This window comes from Vanessa cardui, chromosome 13, assembly GCF_905220365.1.
Source record: "Vanessa cardui chromosome 13, ilVanCard2.1, whole genome shotgun sequence".
NCBI lineage: Eukaryota > Metazoa > Arthropoda > Insecta > Lepidoptera > Nymphalidae > Vanessa > Vanessa cardui.
Genome location: NC_061135.1, coordinates 8325950 through 8353192, shown reverse-complemented (window position 1 = coordinate 8353192; position 27243 = coordinate 8325950). Strand labels below are relative to the sequence as shown.

General features: G+C 34.3%; 1 protein-coding gene across 1 annotated transcript in view; it reads left to right on the top strand.

Moving 5' to 3' along the window:
• LOC124534738 (RNA polymerase II elongation factor Ell) overlaps positions 1 to 27243 on the top strand; it is a 46959-nt gene extending 19716 nt beyond the window's left edge. The window contains exons 3-13 of the mRNA XM_047110734.1: positions 10057 to 10155; positions 11751 to 11902; positions 12118 to 12654; positions 14120 to 14190; positions 14267 to 14423; positions 15063 to 15298; positions 18249 to 18368; positions 18836 to 18929; positions 20228 to 20399; positions 22857 to 22994; positions 24050 to 27243. Of these exons, the coding sequence (XP_046966690.1) occupies positions 10057 to 10155; positions 11751 to 11902; positions 12118 to 12654; positions 14120 to 14190; positions 14267 to 14423; positions 15063 to 15298; positions 18249 to 18368; positions 18836 to 18929; positions 20228 to 20399; positions 22857 to 22994; positions 24050 to 24103 (1830 nt within the window). The 3' untranslated portion in view covers positions 24104 to 27243. The remainder of the gene's footprint in view (positions 1 to 10056; positions 10156 to 11750; positions 11903 to 12117; positions 12655 to 14119; positions 14191 to 14266; positions 14424 to 15062; positions 15299 to 18248; positions 18369 to 18835; positions 18930 to 20227; positions 20400 to 22856; positions 22995 to 24049) is intronic.

Genomic DNA, 27243 nt, shown 5'->3' with positions numbered 1-27243 from the left:
CTTGAAAACGTGTGCGGAGAATAAAGTCATTACCTAAATTGATGCTTTGGAACCTTAAGCTTTGTTACCGTATTTTGTTATACTTTATTTTACCTATATAAAAATATATCGTTTATTTTTGATCCATTGCAAATTTTTGATCAATTTAAGTAATTTGATCATTTTTTTATGGTAGGAATTTTAGTAGCTCGTTATATGGTACAATATACACTCAAAAGAATTACATTGACCTTTTGTTTAACCGAAAAATAAAATAAAGTGAAATGTAAATTGTATGAATGTATTTCATATCTTCGAATAATATAATCAATTATTTTAAAAAGAATTGTTTCGATTTTTCGCGCGCTAGTTTGTCAATATTAAAACGATATTTTAATACACGCTCTGTTTCATTCTAGAAGTTTAGTGAGTTTTAAAATAAATGATTGCGAAAAGCAAGTGCAATATAAGATGTACCGAAAGTCGGTTGACATAATGTTGTTTTTCCATTATAGAAGGGAAAGTTTGTAGAATGCGTGTTCATCATACTTTGCTAATACCGCTTTCAATGCCTAAGTAGGAAGTGCGATTATCTTTATTTACAGATCGTTTTTGTTAAACAACGTTCGAGATCAATCGTTCTTACGTGTGTTGATTTTAATTACTTCGATAATTATAGTTTAAGTTTAAATGTTTTATTCAAAATTTAGTTGTACAGAATGTCAGTTGAATATTTTGTGTGGCCACTTTAATTGACATTATATAAGCAATAGGCTCTATCGAGTTGGGCGTTTGCCTAATGACAACTTCTTAATTTTTTTTTTAAACAAATGATAGCGTTTATAGCACGCACTAAAGACTTAAGTCAATGACAATATCAACAGTGCATAGCAACCCACTTGACACTGCAATGAAATGAAATGAACAGATAACGTTGTATTGTATTTATTATCAATTGAGAATACAATAACGTTTCTATATAGAATCAGATGTGCAATGTGACATTGGTAAATTGTTTACGACACAACTTTGTTGTTCACTTAAGATACCTGATTAATACCACAATTAAAATTTCGCAAACAATATTAAACCTAATCATGTACGGAATAAAGGTTATGAAAATATTATACTTTGATATTTTTATTGTTTAGTTACACTATCGAGAAATACGTATATTGTGCGTATTCGTAATTAATAGCTTGAGTCTACAGGGAATACGATATGGTTTTCTAGTAAAGGCGTGAAAATTACATTTATTACGTCTGGAAATTAATTTTTAGCGATAAAATTCTATTTTGTTCAAACACATTTGAATTATTATTGAGTTAATTTATTTTTAATTACTGAGTTACATGTTATTTCTTTAAAAAATCTAATCTTATTGATGGGCAAACAATACATCTTAATATGTTTTTAAATTTATTTTAAGAACTAAGTACATACTATATAAGTGAATTGATCTCAGTAAGTAAAAACATCTAATAAAAAAATTAACTGAACTTTGATTACTCAACAATCGGTGTCAATCTAATACCTACACAGAATACCATTGTGCCCATAAGACTGACTACAGACAAAAAATACTCCACCGATTTCGTCACGCCCACAACTTTCACTTGAATTATGTTTTTTTTTTTCAGGTTTTATCTCGTATTCGACATGTTAATTTGCCAATCGTGATTTCTCATTGAACGTTTCATACTACCTAGTTAAATGTATAAACTTTACATTAATAATATTGCTTTTAAATATTATTCTAGTGTCTAGTATCATTCTTTAATAATATTGTTATAACGAGTACCTATTACTAACTTTAAAAAATAACGTTATTAATTACGTTATTCATGAAACTTTTTTGTAACGTCTTTGATACCGTTACCTTTTTTTAGTAGGTATGACTTGAGTTTTACTAGTGAATCTATTAAATTACGACGAAAAAAAAATCTGAATAAACTTGATCATAGTAGTAGTTTTGTATCTAAAAATATGCAAGTAATAGACAAAATGCAGCGCCTTAATAGAGCTAGCTTAGTTATATTACGAAAGCTCGCTATGGAGTCGATAATAAATTACACCTGGCGTAGTTACGTAACTCAGGTAAAAGTTACCGCTCGCTCGCAACTATTCTGAACTTCAGACGCCCGCGACTAAACTAAATTGCATCTTAAATACGTCATAATGAACGCACATTATAACGTCGATTTTAATTATAACATGTCTTTGATAAATTTGCAACTTTCATTTTTTGTATGAATAAATCGGATATAAACGCAATACCTATTCAACATGGCCTTCGCCTCAAAACCGATATTAGGTCCATTTGACACGATCACTAGTTCCAAGTTATTTTGAATTGTCTTTCAATGTATAATGTATTAATGATAGAACCTATTAAACTAATTACATACGAAATCGTCATTGTTGCCGGCCTGTCGCCGTCGCTAGACACTTGAATTTTGATTCTGGTGCTACTATTCACACTTATTTATCATTATACTTTATTATTTATCTTAACCATGAACATAATTTTAAAGGTTATTACTACAAACCACAAAACGTAAATGTCATAGTTGATAAAAAAAATGTTAAATATTCCAGTTTTTAGGGCCTTGATATTTGTTGTTGTATTAAATTTTAAAGTTAATGTCGATGTAGTTAAACAACATAATTTTCCAGGACATTTCGATCAATCTCGTGCATGTATCACGGAATAAATAACCGGTCTCGTTCACAATTGTTTTCACCCTGCTGGTCGCCTGCCGCCCGCTTCGTAACACCCGTTATACAACAAATCTTATTAGCTGAACTAGAGACTAACTGTTACGTGGCACCTATACCACACCCGACGTGGTCAATTTCCTATAGCGCATATCTAATTGCTGTGTATAATTTTTCTTTGTTCGTCTAACTGACCATACCAGATAAAAACGCAAGATAATTTTCTCCGCTGTTACTAGCTAAGAATATTTTTTAAGATAAAATATATTATGAAGATTATCAAATTCAGTCATATATTTAGTATGTATGTAGTCCATTAATATAACTGGCGTCAAATGGTAAATTTCTAAAAGCGAGCGTTTTATGTTTGTCGAAAGTGAAATTTTTACAAGCTGACGATAACTAAGCGAACGGTGACGATTATTTAGGATGACACATTTTCGTATACGATATTACTTAAGGATATTCACGAAGCCGTCTTTTTCAAGCAAACGAATCATTGCAATGAGAACAGTAGTTTAAAATGTACGCTATTCTTGACAAATATTTGATCACGTCTGTTCATTGACATAAGTATGTAAGTGGCTCATACTTATATGTCAGTATAGATACAATTTGTGAGGATATCCGCTTTTGATCAACAATACGGCGCACCTATTTTAGCATTGCTGTATTGAACTCAACCGTTCGGCGGTTTCGCAGTCAATTTGTGCGCTTTATTGTGTGTATTCGGTGCCGTTGTTTGTCTTCGCCCAGTCAAATGTCGTTCAGCTATCGTTGACATATGGTTCTATTTACCAACTTCGACACGTAGGACTGATATTGTTACCATGCACGAATACAATACGAGTGATTTATTCCTCATTCTACTACAGAATATTGCCTCATCATTATGATGAAGTCTGGTCTTTTGTTACATATTGTTTTTAATATCTTTATAATTCGTTTTACTTTTACATATTTTTGTATAAAATCTCGTTTCACCTAAAAGCCACTGAGAATTAGCACAATTTGATATCTATTTTCATATTCTTATGTAATCGCAAGAAACAATCCGCTCGCTCTGGTGTGAAAATTGGCAACGCAAACATTTATTTCAGTAAACTATGGCTGAGAAAAAATTTAGGCGTTATTTGTAATTGGATATTTGCGAAATGCCGAACCATTTCGTGAAAGTGTAACATAATATGTTATAGTAAAATAGTATTTGTACCATCAGCATCATGTATAAAAATAGCCATAGAAGAATATTTAGCTTCCTATGTGGGGGTGTGGTCCTCGTCACGCCGCGTCGGCGCCGCGTCTGCCGACTGGATTGTTCAAGATCCAAATTTCACACCCATCTCTAGAATGAATTCGAACTAATCGTTATCGCACATTGAAATAATCGTCAAGTAAATATAGATAATGTAGCGAAGTATTCGCTCACTCTTATCAACTTTATACGTCTTTTATTGTAAGAAATCGACTAGAATTACTTTAATAAATATTTTTATATAAAATATTGCGTATTTAAATAATAGTTGATAATGATGTGATAAATGATTTTATAGTTTTAATCTTATACAAAAAAATCTCGGATCCAATTTCGACTCTCGAACGCGTGTTTTGCACCTTGATCTAAATACTTACGACATTGTGTAGACATCGTATAGTGAGTACGTTTTGTGCAGTATTACTACTATATGCTATGTTCTTTATTCATACGTTATATTTATTTACTTTTATAATTCGAACTTATTTGTCTCAGACTGCGTAAAGGATAGAGTTCCGTGTTTATTAAATTAACATAAAACAAAGCTATTTCTGCAAACACTTATATGGCTTTTTCTATGAGCTTATGTTCATACTTTTAGTTAAGGAATCAGAAATAAACTCATACTTATTTATATATAAGTTATTATTAGAACAAATCGTTTCAGAAAACAACATGGTCTATCTCTCTGTTCAATAAATTAAGTAGAGGCTATTTTGAATGTGTTATAAAATAATTTCATTGAAACGTTTACGGATCTCTAAAAATATTTCTTTATTTTTTTATATATATATATATATTATTCTTATGAAACGAAATTGCGTAATAACAGCGCCTAAATGTTTTAATGAGTAATACAAATCTCGCTAGTCCCTTTCACCGTCACTACAATCACTACAATAATATCAATGATTTCAGTCGTGTCAACGTTTAACGTTTCATGTCGAGTTTACCGTTTACGTAACGATAATTATATTTTATTATATATATATATATGATTAAATATAGTTGATAATTTGTTATTAAGATCACTCATGATGTTGGTTCAAAGTTGGTTAGATTTTAATTTAAGTAAAAGTTCTTTCAATGACTGCGCAATGATGTCGGTCGACTAGTGAGAATAACACACTTGCCTTTTACTAAACCATTGTTTGAAAATCTCGCTTATAATATATCTTGTTCTGAATTACATGAACTGGTCCTCTTATTATTATACCTTTTGTTATACGATCTCTAATTATACAAAAATAATGAAACAAGTGAAGTGAGTAATATTTATTATAATTTAGCAGTAGCTAATTTATTTTTTTATATAATATGTATATTTAATAGTGTTATAGTTAATTTTTCGTAATTAGAAGCAGAATATGTTTGTACCTTGTATTTTTATTACGCAAGGCGTTCACGTGAAGTGTTAGTGGTATTTAAGCGTACCTATATAGCTGTATTATAAAGTATCGGCGGAACTTCTATCGGCCATTGGGTAACCGTTGGAAAGAGCTTCGTTACGTAGAGGTTTCGATACAACCTCGCGTCGTAAGGCCGTGGTTGCAGTCACGTCGCCGGTGAGAGGCTCCCCTCCGCCATCAGAAGGTCGCGAGCAGATATCGCGAGGAGAACGGCACTGGAATGAATCCTTAAGAGCACCGAGACACGCCCCGTTGCCGCCTCGAATAATTTAAAGAATTACTACCAATGATTCGTCTAAACTTTAATTTGTATGACAGAATTTTCATATTGCCGTTTGAATATTTAATAATTATCTTATATGTTGACGTTTTCATCCGTTGTTATCGTCAGTATGAAAACTCATTACACGTACAAGTGAACTGCGCGTGCGTTAGTAATCTAATCAGTAACATATAAAAGACAATTAACATGGGCATAGTTCATTAACCGCAGTGGAAAATACTACTGAAAATATTGTTTCAAACATTCAATAAGCATTACGTAGTGATTGTCAGTATTTTTGCCAACGCAGAAAATGCAACAGCAGTAATTAACATGTTTGATGAGCGTGAGCACATGCCGTTGTTTAGCAGTCCGTTAAAACTAAAATCGAATTAAATATCGTTAAGCCGAGTATACATTAAACGCGTTAACTTATTATATTTCGTCTTAATTTTACATTAAGACGAGACAAAAATCCTTGGAGGAAAAACACTGGCGTTAGATTGTTCAGTGACAGCATTATCCACGACTTGAATATTGTATTTTTTCACGTATGTTGGATATATAATTAAATGAATTGATGTTACCTCACCACTGCCAACGATTGCGACAAGACGGCCGCATCGTCCATTAGAAAGTCGGTGAATATGCAAATAGTATTGTAGAAACCTCACGAATAACTGGCCACTCACTTGCCTTTAAATGTGTCTGCGATGAAAGTGACGACTACCGTTAGTAATTGTTAGAACAATTTCTTTTGCGGACGCTCTGCTAAATTTGCTAATTTTCGAACGATATATCGGATAATTATATTTTTAATTTAATAAGTTCGCAGTATATGTTTTTATCTTCTGTATCGTAATGACTTGTTTAAACGGAACGTGTTGTTTATCGAAGCGTCAGTTACTTAACGTTTAACATTCATTTGTTTATTTATAAGAACGGCCCCTTTACGATTGTTCTTGCTAGCTACTGACTCGGTCGATATAAAATTTTAAACTCAATATATTTATAAGTACAATGAAAATTACCAAGCAAATAAACGTAGGTATTGTTATAATTAATATTGCGTTACTATAAATATATTTTTTGACGTAATACTGCCGAGTTAAATTATATGTAGTGGTGTCGTTTTACATTTATAGTCACTACTTCAAGCCTAATTTTATTTGTCTCTCTTAGTTCGAAAGAGTTCTATCTATGTTAAGGCTATCTGGATATTTTAGAGCAATAGGGAAGTAATAACGAAATGATAAATTTCTGGGGCTAATTTATCTAATAATTGTTAAAAAAGTATCAAAATATAATTATTGATCAAAGGCGTCTTTGTTTTTCGCATTGTACGTAGTTTATGTACTTGTTTTGCTATAAACGACGTCACTTTCATAATATTATTTATTGTCAACTGGTAGCATAAGTACCTATACAGAAAATAAGATAATAACAAGCCGGTAAGCAATTAACGTGGGGCCGATCACAGCCCAGCTGCGTGGATTTCCCGCTACGATGCGTGTTGAGAACTATTTATTATCGTTCGGTGCTGACGTACGCCACTATCAAAATAAATCATTTTATATTCTGTTACTTCGCGCATAAAGTCGAATTTCCGTCGTACGACCAGTACCACCTCCACAACGTTACGTCAATAAGATACAACACGTTAACTAGCTCGACTGGGGCGTATGGCTGCCTGTTTCGTGTCCGGGTTTGTCGCCTAGAATCTATAACAACAAATCTCTCGAATCTTTGATACAGAAATTATATAGTCGTACTTGTCTACCTATAGCTAGTCAACAAAACAACATCGAAGCAGCAAAACAAGCCAACGCATAGATATTTTGTACTTATATCTCTTGTTCGAGCGAACCGAACCGGTTCGGTCGGCCTCTCACTTCGCAACTCCGTATACCGCTTGCTGAGAAATTAGGTAAGCAACAAAAGCCTTGGTCGCTGCGCACGACGGACAGAATGCAATAAAGAAATCCTTAACATTAATTAACGATATCAGTCGCAATCTACGGGTAGAGAGTGATGTAACAGTATGTTACCAAAGTAGTCAGTCAGTCGTTGTCCGGTTGATTAGGACTTTAAAAATTGAATTGTTCAAACGGCATTCTAGTAATGCCTTGAAAAACGGATGATGAATTTCCTTGTGTTTTCCGGTCGAACCGAGGCGTAGACTCGAACGACCTTCGTTAAAAGACAAACAATGAAACTAAACAACCTTGACATGATACTATCTGCAACTGATGCATTGCACTCATTACCTACAAATGAATATCTAATCATATTATTACATTAATGAACTCTTCTTGAAATTCGTTACAAAAACAATACAATTAAACAATTGCTGAACTGTTGAGACGTACAAATGTAGCGGGCGAGACGGCTGTTCACCGAATGCCGAAGTATTCCATCGCAACGCGCTCTTTATATCGGCCGAAGTCGCTACCGCAGAGAAAGCCGCGCCCCGCACTCCCCCGCGTTGCCTTCGCACTCGTCCCGTAGCGGGTTTTTTCCTCATCAGCTCTATAATTGTATACAGTATATCTCACCTTGGGTTCATCAGTCGCGACATGCTTTCTGAACTTCTAACAAACGACACTGCTCCGTATTCAGCTTTTTGTTGAATAAATTTTCATATGATATTAGATACAACATATTGTATTAAACCATTACCATTACCAATAAGTAGGTATTTACATTTTAGAAATACATGTCAAAAGCTTATTTGAGCTACCGATTCTAAAGTTTGGTACTCTAATTTTTACCGTAAAGTGTGCCGAGAAAAAATCAATGTAGTGGCGGTGGGACTTGTCGGGTTATTGCTCCATTTGTGTCTGCATCACGACACACGACGCAATTTTTAATGGGCTAATTGCTTGGCATGATGGCGTTGGCAGACGTCAGCCGCGATTCGCGACCTTAAAGCGGTTCGGGGCCACGCGTGTGTGATGTAGGTGACGCGCCTTGTCCGGACGTTTTGAGCTACACTACCTTGTCATTATGTACTCTGAAGTACGACAAACAAGAGCAACATTAACATTTCGTTAAATATAATATTGCATTTAAACCAATGTATGTTCAGTTTAATTTTAAAAATCTGGTTTACTTTACTCTTTTCAACGAATGTAAGAATAATATTATATGTTATTCAACGTAACATCGCGCTATTCGCTGTTTTTTTTAAAACTAGCTATCAAGAGCAAAATGCTTATACGTGGGATTGAATTACAAATGCACATTACGTTCTCGTATAAATTCATAAAATATCGCGTGTACAGCGTCTACTTGGTGGCGAAACGGTACGTTGCGCTTAGTGGTTGCTTGTATGCTTGCGGAGCCGCGACGTTGCCATTCCAGGCGATGAAAGTCGTTAGGTACTCATTGCGAGCCCCCGCGCCATATTACGCACATACATTCAACGCCGAATCATAGATATTTTTTTTTAAATAAATACCAATTAAACAACCATCCTCCGTTACTTCGAGAATTCAAAATAAATAAATCTATCATTAGATACATTATTCGGCGCTGACTATCGTGTCATGATTTCAGCGTGTAACTAACTGATTCAGATTGTATTCATAGAAGCCGGCTGCCAAAGTGCCGATGCGCGACAAGCATGTACATTCCACGAATAAAACTAATAGCAAAATTTTACCCACCGCGTATTATGTTACAACTACAACGTTAATCCATCTTCTATTTGTAGTTGGTGGATTATTTAAGCTTACTTAATGAAAAATTGTATTCGAACTATTGTAATTTACAAAATAAATGTAAGGAATTGTAATGCTTCGATTTTTGAGATGGGTGCACATTTAGTTAATACATTTTAATTTATTAAAGATACCTTCTATTTTAAAATTTAAAATATTTTGTAGAGAAAAGCGATATAGGAATATATTAAAAGAGAAGTAAGTCTTTTAGTTATGAAATACTATTTATGATCAACGCCATTATATTTTATCATTACAATAAAGTTCTCGGCTACGAGATAGCTGTTATACATACACGTGATGATAGTGTATATACATTTGATAAGTAGATTAACACACGCAAATCACTAAACTAATGTTCCGCCGTGGGTAATCATTTTATTTTTATCTTCGTAGCTTAATGGAAATTCAATATAATTAACGATAAATAATGCGGTATTGACACTCCTTCCGTACTTGTCCATAACAAATATAATGAGATTAATTCAAATGAAAATTTGAATATTTATCGGAATTGTTTCGAAAGGTTTAATTGTACAAAATTATCTCGAGTCCGTGACATCGATCACATACAAATTTAATCAATTTTCTATTTTTAATTATCGTTTAATATTATACAATCGTTGATAAATATCGATTCAATTTCGCTTTCGAATGAATCGGTCAACAGCGAAGTTAAATAAATGAAGTTTTTAATTTCTTTTTTTCCAGAAAATCTCCATTCCGGCTCCATCCAGTGGTAATGGATCATCGGGTGAATCCACGTTTCACTTCAGTATCAATAGCAATGCAGAAATGGAGGGTCCACAGGTAAAAGATATGCGAATTCAATTTATCTCCTAGCAAAAATATAACGTTTATAAAACAAATAATTTAAAATACTTACTACCATTATTATAAAAAATATATATACGTGACATTATAATAATAATATATAATCTTTAAGAATTAGAATAATATCTGATATGACACAAACGTCATAGCTATATATATTTAATTATATTTATCGTTTGATAATAATTAGTGCAAGGTTTATTCCGTTTGTCTTAAATCTGTATGTATGATGGAGATTGAATGAAACTTTTCTCAACTTTCTAACGTGCGTCGTATCGAGTTTAATCGCGCCTTAGTTTCTTTTCCGGTCTCTAAACAGCCCAAAAGTATATACTTTGTATACGTCTATTGGATTTATCATAGTAATAGTGCCTAATGAAATATCATTGAAACTTTATTCATTCAATGTTGAACATTGATTCCTTTTATCTTACTTTTTTAAGGAGGCATGGTTGAATATTATATTTTTTTCGTCGAAAGTCATAGATATAAATAATATGATAGATGATAAAAAATATTCCCGAAAGCTAATTGATAAATGTATTAGCTATCATAACATTTATTCATTATCAGTAATGTTTGAAATATTTTATTGGATACTGTAACTTTTCATAAAATCGTAAGTCATGTTTGTGTCGTACAAGTGTCGCTGATATGATTGCTATCTACTAAAGGTCAATTTCTTGCTGACTTTATATATATTATCAATTTGTTTGATATCATTGTTTACACTCAAGCAGTAGATGTAACAAGCAAGGTATCGTTTGATATCCCATTATAACGTTGTAACAAAGTCCAGTCTGCTTGAGGTTTGAAGCAATCGAACACTCAGCTGATATTCAACAAATTATAACAAATCATAGAACTTAACACCGATAAGGTGTGCTCGTTTTTATTTGTAGGTCGCTGAGCGGTCGCTGCCATAACTTGTGACCGACAAATTCGATAGAGTAACTCTTTGTATGCCACTACAACCGTGTGCTTGAATATTTTGATTACAAACGAATTTAGAATTAATGATTTTGATTCATTTAGTCTTATAATAAATGTCAAGGCAATCAATTTTCTCAAGCAATTTTAATACAAAATTATTTCATCTCTAAATAGGTATTAATTATCTTTAAAATTAAGGCTACAGTTGAAATACTTGAGTCTTCACGATAATGATTAATCGCTGCAAGGTTAATAATAATAATATGCGTTGTTTATACGTAGTGATAGAAATAAATATATAATTTTTTGAACAAGTTTTTTCAACGAGATTGTGCACGTAGGAAGCAATTATATCAAATGTCTCGTTTAAATTAGTCATTAGGTAGGAATATTTATTAATATAAAATAACCTTTATAAATGACTTTTGTGTATTAAGTTCTTGATTATTACTGGTTTTGTGTTAATTGGATTTTCCTAATTGTAATGATATATTTACGTAATATAAATCATCCTCATATCATAAAGTTAATTGTGTAATAAAAAAAATTATAACCCTTGCATTAAAAAAGAAGACAAAATTATGACTTGAACTTTGTCTGATGACATTCAATAACTGAAATTTAATGTTTCTTTTTAGGGTTCGTTCGAGTGCGTCAGGGGTGGGGGGGCGAGGCGCCTGGAGTCGTGCGGGCCGCTGCCGCGAAGGATGCGCGTGCAAGCCAACGACGACTCCTACGAGGCGACCAAGGACCGAATGTCCAGGACTATCGCCGCGGAGCAGAGCAAATGGTCTGTCTATTGAACATTGTCTTAAAACTAGTACTTACTTACTGTCTAATTTTACTATATAAAGAGAGTTTCAGAAAAAAGGTTCCATCATTGTAAAAAAATAAGTCAAAATACAATTTGACAATACCATAAAGTTCGTTTAAAAAGTTGTCATCATCTTCGAAATAATCATATTTTATTTACTTAGATTTTAACAGCAATATTATATGTTTCAGCACCCGCGTCATTAAACCTAATCAAACGGATATAGGTCGACGTGTTAAAGTGCGCTCAACACATCCTACGTACTCAAATGGGCCTGCGGCTCAGTTGGCCGAACGGCTCGAAAGGGCCGAAAGGCCAGAGCGCCCCGAAAGACCCGAACGACCGGAAAGGCCTGAGAGGCCGGAACGACCTGAACGGCAAGAGCGGCAAGAACGGCCTGAACGAGCGGAAAGACCCGAGAGGCAAGATCGGCCCGAACGGCCAGAACGGCCTGAGAGACCCGAACGGCCGGAACGGCCTGAGAGACCCGAACGGCAAGAACGGCAAGAACGGCCCGAGCGACCAGACAGGGCCGAGCGCCCTGAACGGTCGGAAAGACCTGAAAGGATGGAGCGTGTCGAAAGGCCGGCGGTCGCACCTCCCGCGAGTCGCCCGCAACCCGCTGCGTCCGCGCACCCGCATCCCCAACCCCAACAGCACCCGCAACCACACCCCCATCAACCGCAACGGCCTCCCCCCAATCCAGACCTTACTAGGCGACCCTTAAAGTAAGCATCAAATTAATATCATTATTCTATATCCGTCGTACATACCGGAAATTCGAAAAAACTAAATTTGAATATTTGATTTTGTTTTCAATAATTGTAATGTTTTTTCGTTCGGGAAATAGTTTTATTTATCCGTAAAATATTAACAATTGAAAATTATGCACGTGAAATTTAAATGACAATATAATTTAAATTAATAAAAGCGTCGTGTTTCAAGTTATCAATTTTATGAACATTTGAATCAATAAATTGACGTGGACCGTCATAATTGGCTAATTAGTGATTGTTTTACTGTCTTACAAAATAAATGTATAATTCGTTGCGGCCGGAGTCATTTACCGACACGTTCATTACTCAGTAATATGATTTCTTTTGGAAATCTTTAATATATTAATCAAGGTTGCTAAATCACACATACACAGACATACAGGATATTAATAATTCGATTGATTTTTATCTCTATATCGTTATATATCTATGATTCAGACACGTTTGGCGTTATAGCTTTTTATGAGAAAAAAATATGAAAACACTGCGACGCGTGTACATTACGTAAACATTGACCAAAAGTTATTTAGACACGTCTGAAATTTGTAAATGATAAACGTCTTTATCGTTAAGTGATAAAGTGCGGCTGTTTCATAGGAAATGTGGTTTATTAAATAAATTATAGTATACAGTTCATAAAATTATTGTAATTACGATTCCCGAATTGCAAAGAAACTTTTTGTTTTAGACTTTTTAGACGAAAAGAAGAAATCGTTTTCCCCTAATTGGATGAGAATATATATATGTATTTTTAAATTTCGAATGTGAATAAGTTCTCACTTTCTATTATTGGTTTTGTAATACAAGCCTAACTTAACATGGCGATTAGTGCTTGCGACGGCTGACTCATGCTCCGCCAAGGTTGTGTACAAATTATTATTAAGCTAAAACAACTCAAGGCGATTCAGAACTCGTGATTTCTATACATCGCTCTTGTATTTATTACTCGTCGAATAATCCTTGTTATCAGATAAAAAACATAAATTATGCTAAAATTGGTGACGTTCATTTTCAGAATTATATTATTTACTTTTAATACTATTTATTTATTTACTTAGTTCGTGAAGAATGCGAAATGTCTAGGTTTTTTCTTTCATTTGAGTTTACTTTGTCTCGAGTTACGTTTTTTTTTTTTGCGCGTATTCTATTGTAAACATATTTCGAACGTCGGCTGACGTTTTTATAAATAAAACTGTTGGAAGATAAATTTGTACTGATGCATAAAAGTAAGCAATAAAGTTGCGCCATTATTTAGACAACGTTTTTTTTTTAACTACTAAATACGCGATGTAATACGCCTAGATGATCCATATTCTCTCTCATGAATTCTTGAAAGTAAATTGAATTCATCAACTTCAATGATTGTACTTTAGGTTATTTAGAAATTAATATTAACAAAGAATATTTTCCGTTTCAGAGAAAGACTTATACAATTATTAGCACTGAAACCCTTCAAGAAGCCCGAACTATACGCGAGACTCATGAGTGGTAAGCTTATATTCAAGTAACGATATCCCTTCGCGTATAATGTCGTACTCGACTAACGTTTGGGTTGACCTTGCAGAGGGCCTCAAGGAAAAGGAACGTAGTATGGTGAACAAGATCCTGCCTGAGATCGGCACGCTCAAGGACAACTGTTACCACTTACGTAGGCACGTATGGAACGACGTCAACGAGGATTGGCCATTCTATACGGAGGAAGAGAAACGTTTGCTCAAGAGGTCGGTCCAGGTTTCAATATAACGTATTAACACTATACATCTCTACCCTTGTCTTGAGAAGGAGCTTTGAGCGTCTCGCTAAGTTTCGGCTTGTATTGTCATGTATAGTACGACACAACTTAGATGTCGCATCGGCAAAATTCGTAAAACCGATCACATCCGAATTGAGTACGCTATACCAAATTATCAATATTTATTTCTCATGCGAATATGATCTTTGCACAAACGTAATAACTTGTAATATCATATGACCTAATATATTCGTCAATTTGACGCGTGGATTTAGATGCACTTGCTTTCTCTGACGCGTGAATCTATAGCAACGAATAGCGGCGAATGGCGCGACAGGGAGCTATTTCTATTTTATGAATCGGCAGTAATCGGTTTTAATTTCATTCCATTGCATTTTCCGATGCTACATCTAATTTGTATTCTACTATAGCTGAATTAAAAGCGACTCATTGCCGCTCTCTTAACGAAACTCTGTTAAGTTCGATATAATTAATTAATTTAGATAGATAATTCAGTACACTTGGCATTTTTTCGGTGATAGTGATTGTGTTTTACTGTTGTGAAGCGTTTATTATTATTATAATCTCGCATAGTAGTGTATTAGTGTGTATCTCGCTCGGCCCGCAGGCGGAAACCTCAGAATCTAACGCCGCCGCTCAGCAGCGACTCGGCGAATTCGCTGTCGCCGCGCGCGTCGCCGGGCGCGAGCAAGCGCGCGGGCGCGAGCGCCGACGACGCGCCCGCCGCCGTCAAGAAGCAGCGCATCTCGCACTACCGCCGCCCCTCGCCGCCCTCGTCCGGATACGCGACCACATCGTCCGGCGAGCGACACGCCTCCGACAACGAGGACGACCGCACCACGGGTGAGTGCCCCAATACGACCGCTCCTTTTTTTTTTTTTTTATGGAATAGGTGTCAAACGAGCAGGAGGCTCACCTGATGGAAAGTGACTACCACCGCCCATAGACATGTGCAACACCAGGGGGCTTGCAAGTGCGCTGCCGGCCTTTTAGAAAGGAGTACGCTCTTTTCTTGAAGGTTCCCATGTCGTATCGGTTAGTCGAATATAGTTAAATTGTAACAATACTACTCATTACTGTTTCAAAAGTTAGTGATATGAAACATAATATAATTATCGACAAATTTGACGGAGATGAAATTTTATGATCTTTTTATCTTTATTTTGTGATTAATTTTTTATAAATCCAAACTCAGCTCGATTAGATATAAATACATTTATTTAACATAATAGGTTCAATCGGCATAATTCCAAGTTGTACAATCAATCACCCTTAATTTTCGTGATAACCCCGTTCAAAAACCCCGATTCTGACCACCGACCGCTCTCTTCTGTTTTTCTTCTTTTATTTTTCCTGTCAATCTGTCCAGTCATCCAATTGGTCAGCCGATCAAAGTCGGCTTCCTTTACCAGCCAGCCACGACGCAACAGTGTTACCATTTCTAAATCAGAATAACACAATTAAAATCATCACAAATTTATTCCTGTGAGTAGAGTCAACCCATCTCAAACTCTTGGGCAACGTAGGAGCCAATTAAGGGAGAGCTAGTTAGACGCGTCGGTCGGATATATTAGTGTCTCAACCAGTTTGATGCCGTCTGGCAGGAAACCAATCTAACAAAGGCATTATGAAGTAGGGTGATAGGCGGTCATAAAAGTTTATAAAATACTTTCCATGCAATCGACCCCAAGTAAATAAGATAAAGGCAGGGGAAGTGTTGACGGTTTCGACATCCAAAACCCTTTAGATTCGTAAACGTTTAAATAATAATCTATAGACAGCTATAGTATATTTTATCAAATGTAAATGAAAAAAAAAATCACGGCAATTAGGTAGGTGTACCTTTGACAAAAGAATACACAATCAAGTCACAACACTGGCATAAAACTGGAAATTCTTTTTCGTATATTTTTAATAACTTATATGGGACATCCCTATTTTTAGATACGTTTTTATCATTTTGTTCTACGTTAGTAATTATTTCGCCTTCTTTATTTATTCACGCCTTGCCTCAAACTTTATTTTATTTGTATCGAAGCACTTCCGTCAAAACTAAATAAAATTTATCGTAATTACATCTTTAACCGCTCATATCCGCTATCGCAACCACATCCTACGCATTCGTAATCAATAGTTAAAAAACAAAACAAAAAACGTACAATTAGAAGACAATTCCAAAAATCAAAGCGAAATAAAAGTCAATCGTATATCTCATATTACATAACGATCTTTACATTCTTGCTTAAAACAATTTTTTTTAATAATAATGCTGAGATGGGCCATTGGTTAGAACGCGTGCATCTTAACCGATGATTACGGGTTCAAACCCAGGCAAGCACCACTATATATATGTGCTTAATTTGTTTTTATAATTCATCTCGTGCTTGGCGGTGAAGGAAAACATCGTGAGGAAACCTGCACGTTTCTAATTTCTTTGAAATTGCATTCCACCAAACCGCATTGGAACAGCGTGGTGGAGTATGTTCCAAACCCTCTCCTTAATGGAAGAGGAGGCCTTATCTCTGCAGTGGGAAATTTAGAGGCTGTTACTTTACTTTACTTTTAATGATAATATTTTTTTTTAATGTTGACCAAGTCATGTAGATTACGTAACAATTATGCATCTAAATTTTGCTTTATGAATGTCATTGTGAACTTAAATAAATACATATTGGTATCGAACGATCGACTTATCATCATGTTGATTTCATTAAGTCGTTTTAGATTAAAATTTCCACTTGATACAATAATAAGGTAAAAACACAGAATGCTCTAATCATAATCTTTGTATATTATTATCGATGTTTAAATTATTTGAACGAATATGTTTTGAAAATTACTAGAAAAATATTGAATGGGTTTTTATATACAGCAATAATTATCTTCGTTCGTAGAACTCAATCGAATAAAAATCACTGTTATTTATATTGTATATAGATATAATATATATGTAATGTTTTATAAAAATGCGAACTATATAATATAAAAATTGGTTCAATGCTGTCATGTCGCAATTTGCACATAAATGTACGTGTTTACAATACGCGATAGATAACACCGTGTTACGTCGGGTTTGGCGTTAATTTGTTATTGACTCTGTTCCATACATTAGCCGGACTTATTTAATATTTGTGTCATTATGTACAATCAACATTAAATACCGAGCACGGGGCATTCATTTACAATTCAATTGTATCCTTGTGTTATTATATTTTATGAAATATAATTATTTTGTATTTTAATTGTACTGTATAATAGATTCATTGCATATTTCACTTGAATATAGATGAAGTAAAAGATAGTTTAATGAGAAAGGTTTTTACAAAGAATATGCTCGTTATGTATCTAGGAGATGTTTGTATGATGTCTTCCTCGGAAGAGGTTTAGAACAAAACCCACGTCAATGCTCTAATATAGATCGGTGTAAACAAATGTAAACAAATATATAAGCTTGAATTAATTATTGTAAACACGAATTAATCAACAAGTAGGATTAGATCAACGTCTCTCGATAAATATGTTTAATATAAGAATTTTTACTATGTAGAATATATAGTGAGAATTGTTTTCGTGATTTCCCTAATATGCTTTATTGGCCACTTTTTGAAGAGCCTGTCGCAATCGCTCTTCGTTTAGACGGATGTACGGATGCACGGATTGCAATTGTTCATCGTTTTGACGGATGAACGGATGCACGGATTTTTATTTTTGTCTAGTTTTGTCATTATTTAAACTAGAAGTAATACAAATTAAAAGTAAATTGTTTATATATGTATATAATTTTTGTTTTCAGTTAAAAAGGACAATGGTTACACTCTCAACTTTACTACCGTGAAGGATCTCTGTCCCAGTCCTGTGAAGGCGAATGGCTTTAGTAGAAGTAGTCCTCCTGTAGAGCAAACTAGTATCACAGGTATGTTATATACTACTTTCTATTTATAATATATCATCCTAGTATGACCAATTAATGATACACACATCGAGAAATAACATTGGCTTAAGAAATATGAAATATTTTCTTTTGTTTTTTTGCGCGCTTGGCACATACTGCCTTTCTGTTGATATTTCACAGACTAAAAATATAATGTTTGACAATCGTAGACTAATAATATATATTTTTAATAATTGTATTGATAGTACTTATATTAATGGTTTTTTCTTATTACTAAATTTAATTCGGCTAGTAAAATTTACGTCAATATTACTTTATTATTAAGAGAACAAGGAAAATATTGTTTCCAGTGTGTTTGTGTGATAACGGAACGGTTTTGTTAAATTTAGTGTCATTGGAAAGTATGATTGGTATTAAAATTAATAATGTTGAATGGCTGATGGATTCTAGCTAATGTATTTACGACATTTATTCTATTTCCATTACAGAAAAAGACATCACAAATACGGAACCTTTAGAAAATACAGCTTTAACGTGTGCTGTGCCTGAAGAAAACATGACTGATTTGGTAGACATTGAAAGGTGAGTATTTACAACACTCTAGAAGTTATCATTCTCAAGTAATATATAATAAATATGCCAAAACTAGAGTCCCTATAATTTACGTTGATATTATAATAACTGATCATATTATTGTGCCTATATTTATATATAACAAATTTCATTAATAATGCAGAGTTAAAAGCATGTAGCGATAAATACAAATAAGAAAAGGAATCAATACTATAAAAAATAGATAGCTTAAATCAGCGGTCAGTAACCTTTTGGTAGGCAAGGGCCACAAGTTGGCAAAATAAATTGGCGGGCCGCAGTCGTGATATTAACCTTAGAAGCCCGATATACCTATGCATAATTAGTGTTAATTAGTCATATTCCATGGAAAAAAGAAAAATGCTATTTAATATTGTTAAAGAATAAAGACTTTAGTAGGAAACTGACTTTACACAAATTTTAGTGTGATAATATTTTATTTATTTTTTATTTAAGTTTACAAAACTGACTTACAACTAGTGCATACAAAATAAAATCTAAGCTAAACAGAGTGTTAATAAGTTGTAGTCTTCTGGATGTAAACCTAGCATGCTTTAAAAAACATATTTAACAAGAACAGTACTTGCGTAATTACTGACTAGTTAATTAATAAAGTTTATTTTTAAGAGAACCGATAGATTCACTAAAGACATCTAGGTGTTGACGATTACAATTCGCAATCGAGCAAATACGGTAAATTGGCGAATGTTGACCAAGATTTGATTTGACATAATGAATATATTTGTCAACTTTTTTATAAAACATTCACGGGCCGCAAGGAAGATGTTCGAGGGCCGATCGATCGCTGGCTTAAATCAAAAAATCAAAATCAAAATAAACTTTATTCAAGTAGGTCATTTTACAATTAAGTGAAGCTACCACCGGTTCGGAAAGTTTTTTTTTTTTTTATGGTATAGCGACGACGACGAGCATATGAGCCACCTGATGGTAAGTGGTCACCATCGCCCATAGACATTAACGCTGTAAGAATTATTAACTATTCCTTACATCGTCAATGTGCCACCAACCTTGGGAACTAAGATGTTATGTCCCTTGTGCCTGTAGTTACACTGGCTCACTCACCCTTCAGACCGGAACACGACAATACTGAGTACTGTTGTTTGGCGGTAGAATAACTGATGAGTGGGTTGTACGTACCCAGACGGGCTTGCACAAAGCCCTGCCACCAAGTAGATTCTACCGAGAAGAACCGGCAAGAAACTCAGTAGTTAATTTAAATGTTATAGTTTTGTAAGTAGTGTATGGAACGTAACGTTCGCTCGTTGCAGACAATATCCGCCGATAACGAGCTCGAGCACGCGTCGCGCGTACAAGAACGAGTTCGCGACGCTGTACACGGAGTACCAGTCGCTGTACGAGCGCGTCGCGCAGGTCGCAGCGCTGTTCACGCAGCTCGAGCACCAGCTCAAGTGCGCCGAGCCCAAGTCGCCGCAGCACCGGGTCAGTCACGCGCTCACACGCACGCACACACACACACACGCACACACACACACACACACAGACACACACACACACACAGACACAGACACACACACGCACACGCACACGCACACACCATATCCTACTGCTAAGCTAAGCCCTCCTCTCCCTTTGAGGAGAAGGTTAAGAACAGAGCTGAGATGACCCAGTGGTTAGAACGCGTGCATCTTAACCGATGATTGCGGGTTCAAACCCAGGCGAGCACCGCTGATTCATGTGCTTAATTTGTCTTTATAATTCATCTCGTGCTCAGCGGTGAAGGAAAACATCGTGAGGAAACCTGCATGTGACAAATTTCATAGAAATTCTGCCACATGTGTATTCCACCAACCCGCATTGGAACAGCGTGGTGGAATATGTTCCAAAACTTCTCCTCAAAGGGAGAGGAGGCCTTTAGCCCAGCAGTGGGAATTTACAGGCTGTTACTTTACTTTTTTTTAAGAACATGGAGGATGGAGGTTACCTCACGATTTTTTCCTTCACCGCCGTGCACGAGATGAATTATAAACACAAATTAACCACATGAACAAAACTCGTGCTTGTCTGGGTTTGAACCCGCAATCATCGGTTAGGATGCACGCGTTCTAACGTCACTCACACGTCCCAGATATTTCCCTGATGAAATACATGCAAACGTTGAAGCTCTCTCGCTAATATTCTTTTGTCTTTTCCTCGAGTGACGACTGATGGAATGTAAATGCACTTCGTTGCCAATACAGATGTTTTTTTTTTTATATACATTATATTCCGTGCGTCATTCCTTTTGAATATTGTTTTTGTTTACCTTTTTCTCTTAACGTTTTCGAGAATTGAAAGATACAAAATTATATAAGAAATCGAATGATTTTACATCAAATTTATTGTTTCTATCTCGTTATGTCCTATATACGAGGGTTATTTAGAGATATTTATATTGGATTTCGTAAAATAATGACTTCTTTTGAACTATTTAACTTAAAGAGTATTACTTCATCATGTATATAATTGAAGTATAATTTAAAAATAACTGTACTCTCTCTTTGAAACAATCTCGTATGCCTCGTAAAAAGCAAGGCCAACTCCTCGCGTCTCATAAAAGGTTAGCGACTAGCTCGGCTCAAGGTCTTATGAGTAAACTAAATAAGAATATATTTTTATTCTTTTTATTAGACATAGTTTTGTTAGTATAGATTCATAATTTAAATTGACTATTGATTACATTTTATTATTAATATGTTCACTGTTCGAAGTTAAACCATGAACACATTTATGGTTATTTAAGAAAAACAAATATTATTTGCAGGTTTTAAACAATTTTTTATTGATCATTATCAACATGACACTTGTTTCTAAACAAAAAAAAAACGGAAATTAGTGTACAAGTGTAGGGCACTGAACTCTCATGCCTTTACAATTTTTTATATAGATGTCATTTTATATCATTGTCAGATTTGGAGACATTTTCTTGTTTTAAATATGTATTGATTTAAACAGTGAGATATATCTGTTGTTTTAATTTGTAATCGGCCTATAATTAAAACATAACTGTAGATGAATAATGACTTTAGTAACTAAACCATAAATCATAATGAGGGTAATCATATGATTTTTCACTAGTTGTCATTTTGTTTTATGACATTGTAATACAAAAAAAAAACATACTCATTCAAACTGATATTAAATCATTCAATAAAGACATGATGATGATGAGTTCCAAATTTGAATATTGATACAATAGCAAATTGTCAAATAAAAATTGTAAAACAAAGAAACTTTCAGTATTTAACAATATCCGTACATTTCATTGTCGATGACGTCACTTTCTCTGGAAAGTTTTCGTTCGTTCAAGGTTAGGGCACTCAAGCGCTTCTACTAAAGATTGTACACATTATTTACTTGTTGATATTAAAATATTCAAGTGTTGTTTTTTTTCGTATTTAACTTCTAAATAATTGACTAGAAACAAAATTCCTAAATTTAAACTATTACGATGTATCTAGACAGCCAAATCAGACAGAAAAACAATATAATTTTGATTTTACACAGAACTCTTTGTTTTGTTTATATTTTATAGGTAGACGGTAAATGAGCCATCTGATGGTAAGTGGTCATCGACACCAATAGACGTGTAACCCTGTAAGAATTATTATACATTCCTTATATGGAAAATGCGCCACCAACCTTGGCCGCTATAACGTGATGTCTCGTGTTCCTGTACTGTGTACTGCAACACAATAACACCAAGTATTACTGTTTGGTGGTAGAATATGTGATGAGTGGGTGTAACCTACCTGTAAGGCTCTGGAAGTCTGTTAAACATCTATTATTTTAATCTCCTTCTAGCCTGTTTTCCAAAATTTGGATTTTGTCACCATATAATTTAATAGGAGTGGTACTACTCAGCTGTAAGTTTTTAATTTCGTATAACTGTGTCTGCAGAGCATAGAGCAGCGCATAGTGGAGGAGTACCAGCGCATGCGCAACGACGTGGCCTACCAACGGGACAGGCGGCGCGTTAACTACCTGCATCGGAAACTTAACCACATCAAGCGGATGGTACACCAGTACGACCAACTGGTGAGAACAATATACATACATACGATTCCATAGACTTATTATGTTCAGAGATGACTGAGTGCAAAGAATTAATGACAGGTTTGTCTCGGTCAAGGCCAAAGAGATTTTTTCTGTGTTATTATAATAAGTTTAGAAATTAATTTGAAGATTTACGCAAAATCTCAAAAAAAAAAAGTTTTTACATATTAATACACACATGTTACATATTAATAGTCTAAAATAATGCTTCAATTGACGGTCTTATTTTTAATTGTCGTCTACAAATTTTATATTTCGTTATGGTATTCGGAAATTAAAAAACATTATTTTATAATTAACATAATTGGAAAGTTACCAGTGGTAATTCTATGAGAACACTTAATTTTTTTTTTTTTTGTAATTAATATTAAATAACTCCAAAACATACTGTTCACAATGTTTATTATATATGTTTAAATTATTGCATGAATTAATAACAATAAATTAATTAAAACTTGATTGGAAAAGTTCAAATTTGAAAGATTACACGTCTATCAAACCTGAACATCCCATCATTTGTATATGAAATTTTCAAGTCTGTAACACGCTTAAAGGATTACGGAAATATACCAGTAAGTATTTATCGAATTCAGCTGGTGAAAGTTAGATGCCCCTCATATCATATTAAGATGTTGATTAAAATTGTAATAAAACTTAAATTCAAAGATATTCACTCAAAATTATTCTTACATAAACTAATTATGAAATTCACTTACGTCGACGTTAATTAATAACTTAAATACGTTTGAATATGAAGTTTGCTTTAAAAACTTTTATTGTATTATTATATATTACATATTCAGTTCAAATGGTACACCAAATGCAATCGGTGTTAAACGAAAGTGAACCAAGATAACATGGTACCTTTTTATATATTAATGCAATTTATATACAGTAGCAATATACGAGTCTATAAATTAAATTTGTACATGTTTGACGTCCTTATTTTTGAAGAAAATATAGTAAGATAGATTAGATTAGATAGATTCGAGTCTTAATACGTTCGCTCAGTTAACGTGCATACGTGTCCGTTGCAGCGCAACCTGAAGCCGGAGCGCGTGTCGGCGGCCAGCACGACGCAGGCGTACTGACGCGCGCGCGGCCTCTAGTGCAGCCGCGCGTGCGGTGCGCGCCGCACGTGCAGTGCGCGCCGGGCCCTGCGTGCGAACCGACCGTGCAGTGCGCGCCGGGCTCTGCGTGCGAACCGACCGTGCAGTGCGCACCGGCCCTTGCGTGCGAGCCAGCCGTGCAGTGCGCGTCGGGCCTTGCGTGGGAGCCGGCCGTGCAGTGCGCGTCAAGCCTTGCGTGCGAGCCGGCCGTGCAGTGCGCGTCGGGCGTTCAGTGCTAGCCGGACGTTCAGTGCGAGCCAAATTGCAGTATTGTAAATGTGTGTATTTTTAAAACGAAGGTTAGGCTTAAGATTTCTGTTATCGAGATTCCTATTGATGCCTTATTCGATCTGAATTCTGAACTCGAACGTACCAGACGATTGTGAGATATGTCTTTAGATGTTATATATTATACGGATCGGACGACCGAAGTTTTATATGTGAGAGATGTATTGTACACACATAAGCGTTCTGCCAATTTGGTATTGTAAGTATTGTTGTTTGGTCAAAATATATTTAGTTAAAATTGTTATATTGCAGCTGAATGTTTTAATTTTACGGTTCTTCCATTATTTTATAAAAAGGAAACGATTGATTTGAAATGACGAATCGAGACACCGAGCGGAGGTATAGATCTTCGCCTTACCGGATATGAGGGCCCATATTGAATTATAAGAAAACATTTATAAACCTAGCTAATTATATTATTACATATTTTCGGACATTAACTGTATTTAATGTATATCAAACTTTATTTTTTTACCAATTCCTTGTGTATTTCTGCTCTAATTACTTTCCCCTTCGGATAATGTAATTTCATGTTAATAAGATTATTGATTACAGCAGAAATATACAAAATAAGGTTAATAATATTGTACCATAATGTTATTTGCTATTGTTAGTAGTGAAGGATCTTGACGATTGCGAGCGACGGTTCAACGTAACATAGGTCCTTAACTTTGTTTTTATCGATTGGTTTTTATAGTGTAAATAACTGAAAACGTATATATTTTAATAACAAATAAGTACATAATAGTCCAATAGTAGATGATTGTTCGTCCACATTTTATTCCACACGAAAAATATTGCCGTCTGATGTTATTGTTGTCCAAATGAATTTCGCTTATAAAGTTGCCATCGTTGACCCTCGATATCATTTCGTTTTTAAATCGCCTTTAAAAGGATGGATCGATTGTGAATCACTGCAATTTTAATGTCAATTTAAAGGACTTTTTGACCTTTAAAAAATTCTAAAATAAAAACACTGTCGATTATATTTTAGACGCGATTACGTCCCTCTTGCTTCTAAACAATCCATCCATTTTTTAATGTTGGACGTTTTATAATTTTGTACGCGTCTTGCCCAGCTTGCATGTTGTATATAGTAACATATAGAAAGATATATCATGTTCTTGTTAAATTTTACTATGGGTAGTGTAATATTTTCAGTTTTTTTTTTCTTTCTCGTCTTTATTAATAATATAATTACACATATTATTATTATATTAATATTTGTTCAATTGTTTTGACTCGGTCGTGTCATTGACGTCGATAAAAGATCTTGGAAATATCTCAATGGCTTTAAATAAATCACTCTATGATGTCACAAAGTAAACTCGAACGGGATCGTCGATTAGTATTAAAGGTAGAGCGGAAGTGACACGACCGAGATTGAATACGTAAACGTGGTCATAGTTTTTGCCAAAATTATAAAATACATTTTATATTTAATTAGTTTTTAATTGCTAAAGGAAACGTCTCGAGTTAGCAACAACCGGCCAGTGTTGAACATCCACTAGAAATAAGGAAATATTCTGGTCCTCTTCAGAATAACCCTCCAAATCACAATAAAAAAAAAATGTAGTTATTTTAGTCTGCATTGGGCTCATTGACATATGGAGTATTTTACCTCAATAAGTATGATTTAAATTCTTCGTCCTCATAATAATGTTTAAAAAAAAACAATGATGATTTTAGCATTATAGAGCAAATTTTAGTCTTAACAATAAGTTCAAACAAACATGAAACAATTAATTTATTTTCGTTATCGAATAAGGCTCCGTCGTAAGCCCAATGTAAGAAAAGCCGTCTTTCGTATTTTGTCCTAAAACTAACGTCCATATTTTTGAAAATGATTTAGCGTTAAGTAATTCTGATTTAATCAATGAAAGATAAATAGTTTTTTGTGAGTCCACTGTAATCCAACTCGTAATCATCCATTTGCTGAAAATTAATCATATTAGAAACGTTTAATACAAATGTGGTCGAAGCCTTACAATAGAACCGGAAAGACCGATGACATCATCATTATTTAAATTTTCCAATTGTCCAAGTAAATCTTTAAGAAAAAACATTAGTAATAAATTAAATTAATATCGTTTACAAATTGACTACATTTTCAACTGAATCGACTAAATGCAGTTTCATATCGATATTAAATTCATCTTTTAGCGTCAAATTGTTTCCAGATAATGTATATAACTACTTATTTGTTATGAATTCGTATCTAATATATATTTTCTAATATATAATACTAGCGTAATGAATTGATGTAGGTTTACGAAACCTTGTTAATCGATGATGTTGTTTCAGTTCATTTTTGTCAATTAATGTATAAAACGGCGTTGCTCTTACATCATTTTGTTTTTGTGTAAACGAATGCAGTCAATTGTTTTGTACGTAACGACACGGCGTCGACTCGGTCAATTCGAATGCAAGTGCCCTTTGTTTGCTCACACGGTTAATTTATCACTTTACTCATTAAAATGCTCAATATTATGGTCATGATATTAGATAATTAAACTTCGCTTCTGAATCTTTATTTATTACTCTTCGCTATTTATTGTTTTTTTTTTAATTACTCTATATTATTTTCACTCAAAATTTTTTTTTCTATGTGTCAGCGAATTTATCATGCCATTTATTGGTTTTGACGTGTTTAAGAACAACGTGAAACTACTTGCCCGTCTTGTTTTAACGTTTCGAACACGCACGAACATCACAAATAGGAAACTAAAAAACAATTCACTTGTGAACGACCATATTTTATTTAAATTTGATTTACGGCTCTGGATACGAGTCCATTAATGCCTTAAATTTAACAATATGTATCTTTTTTTTTT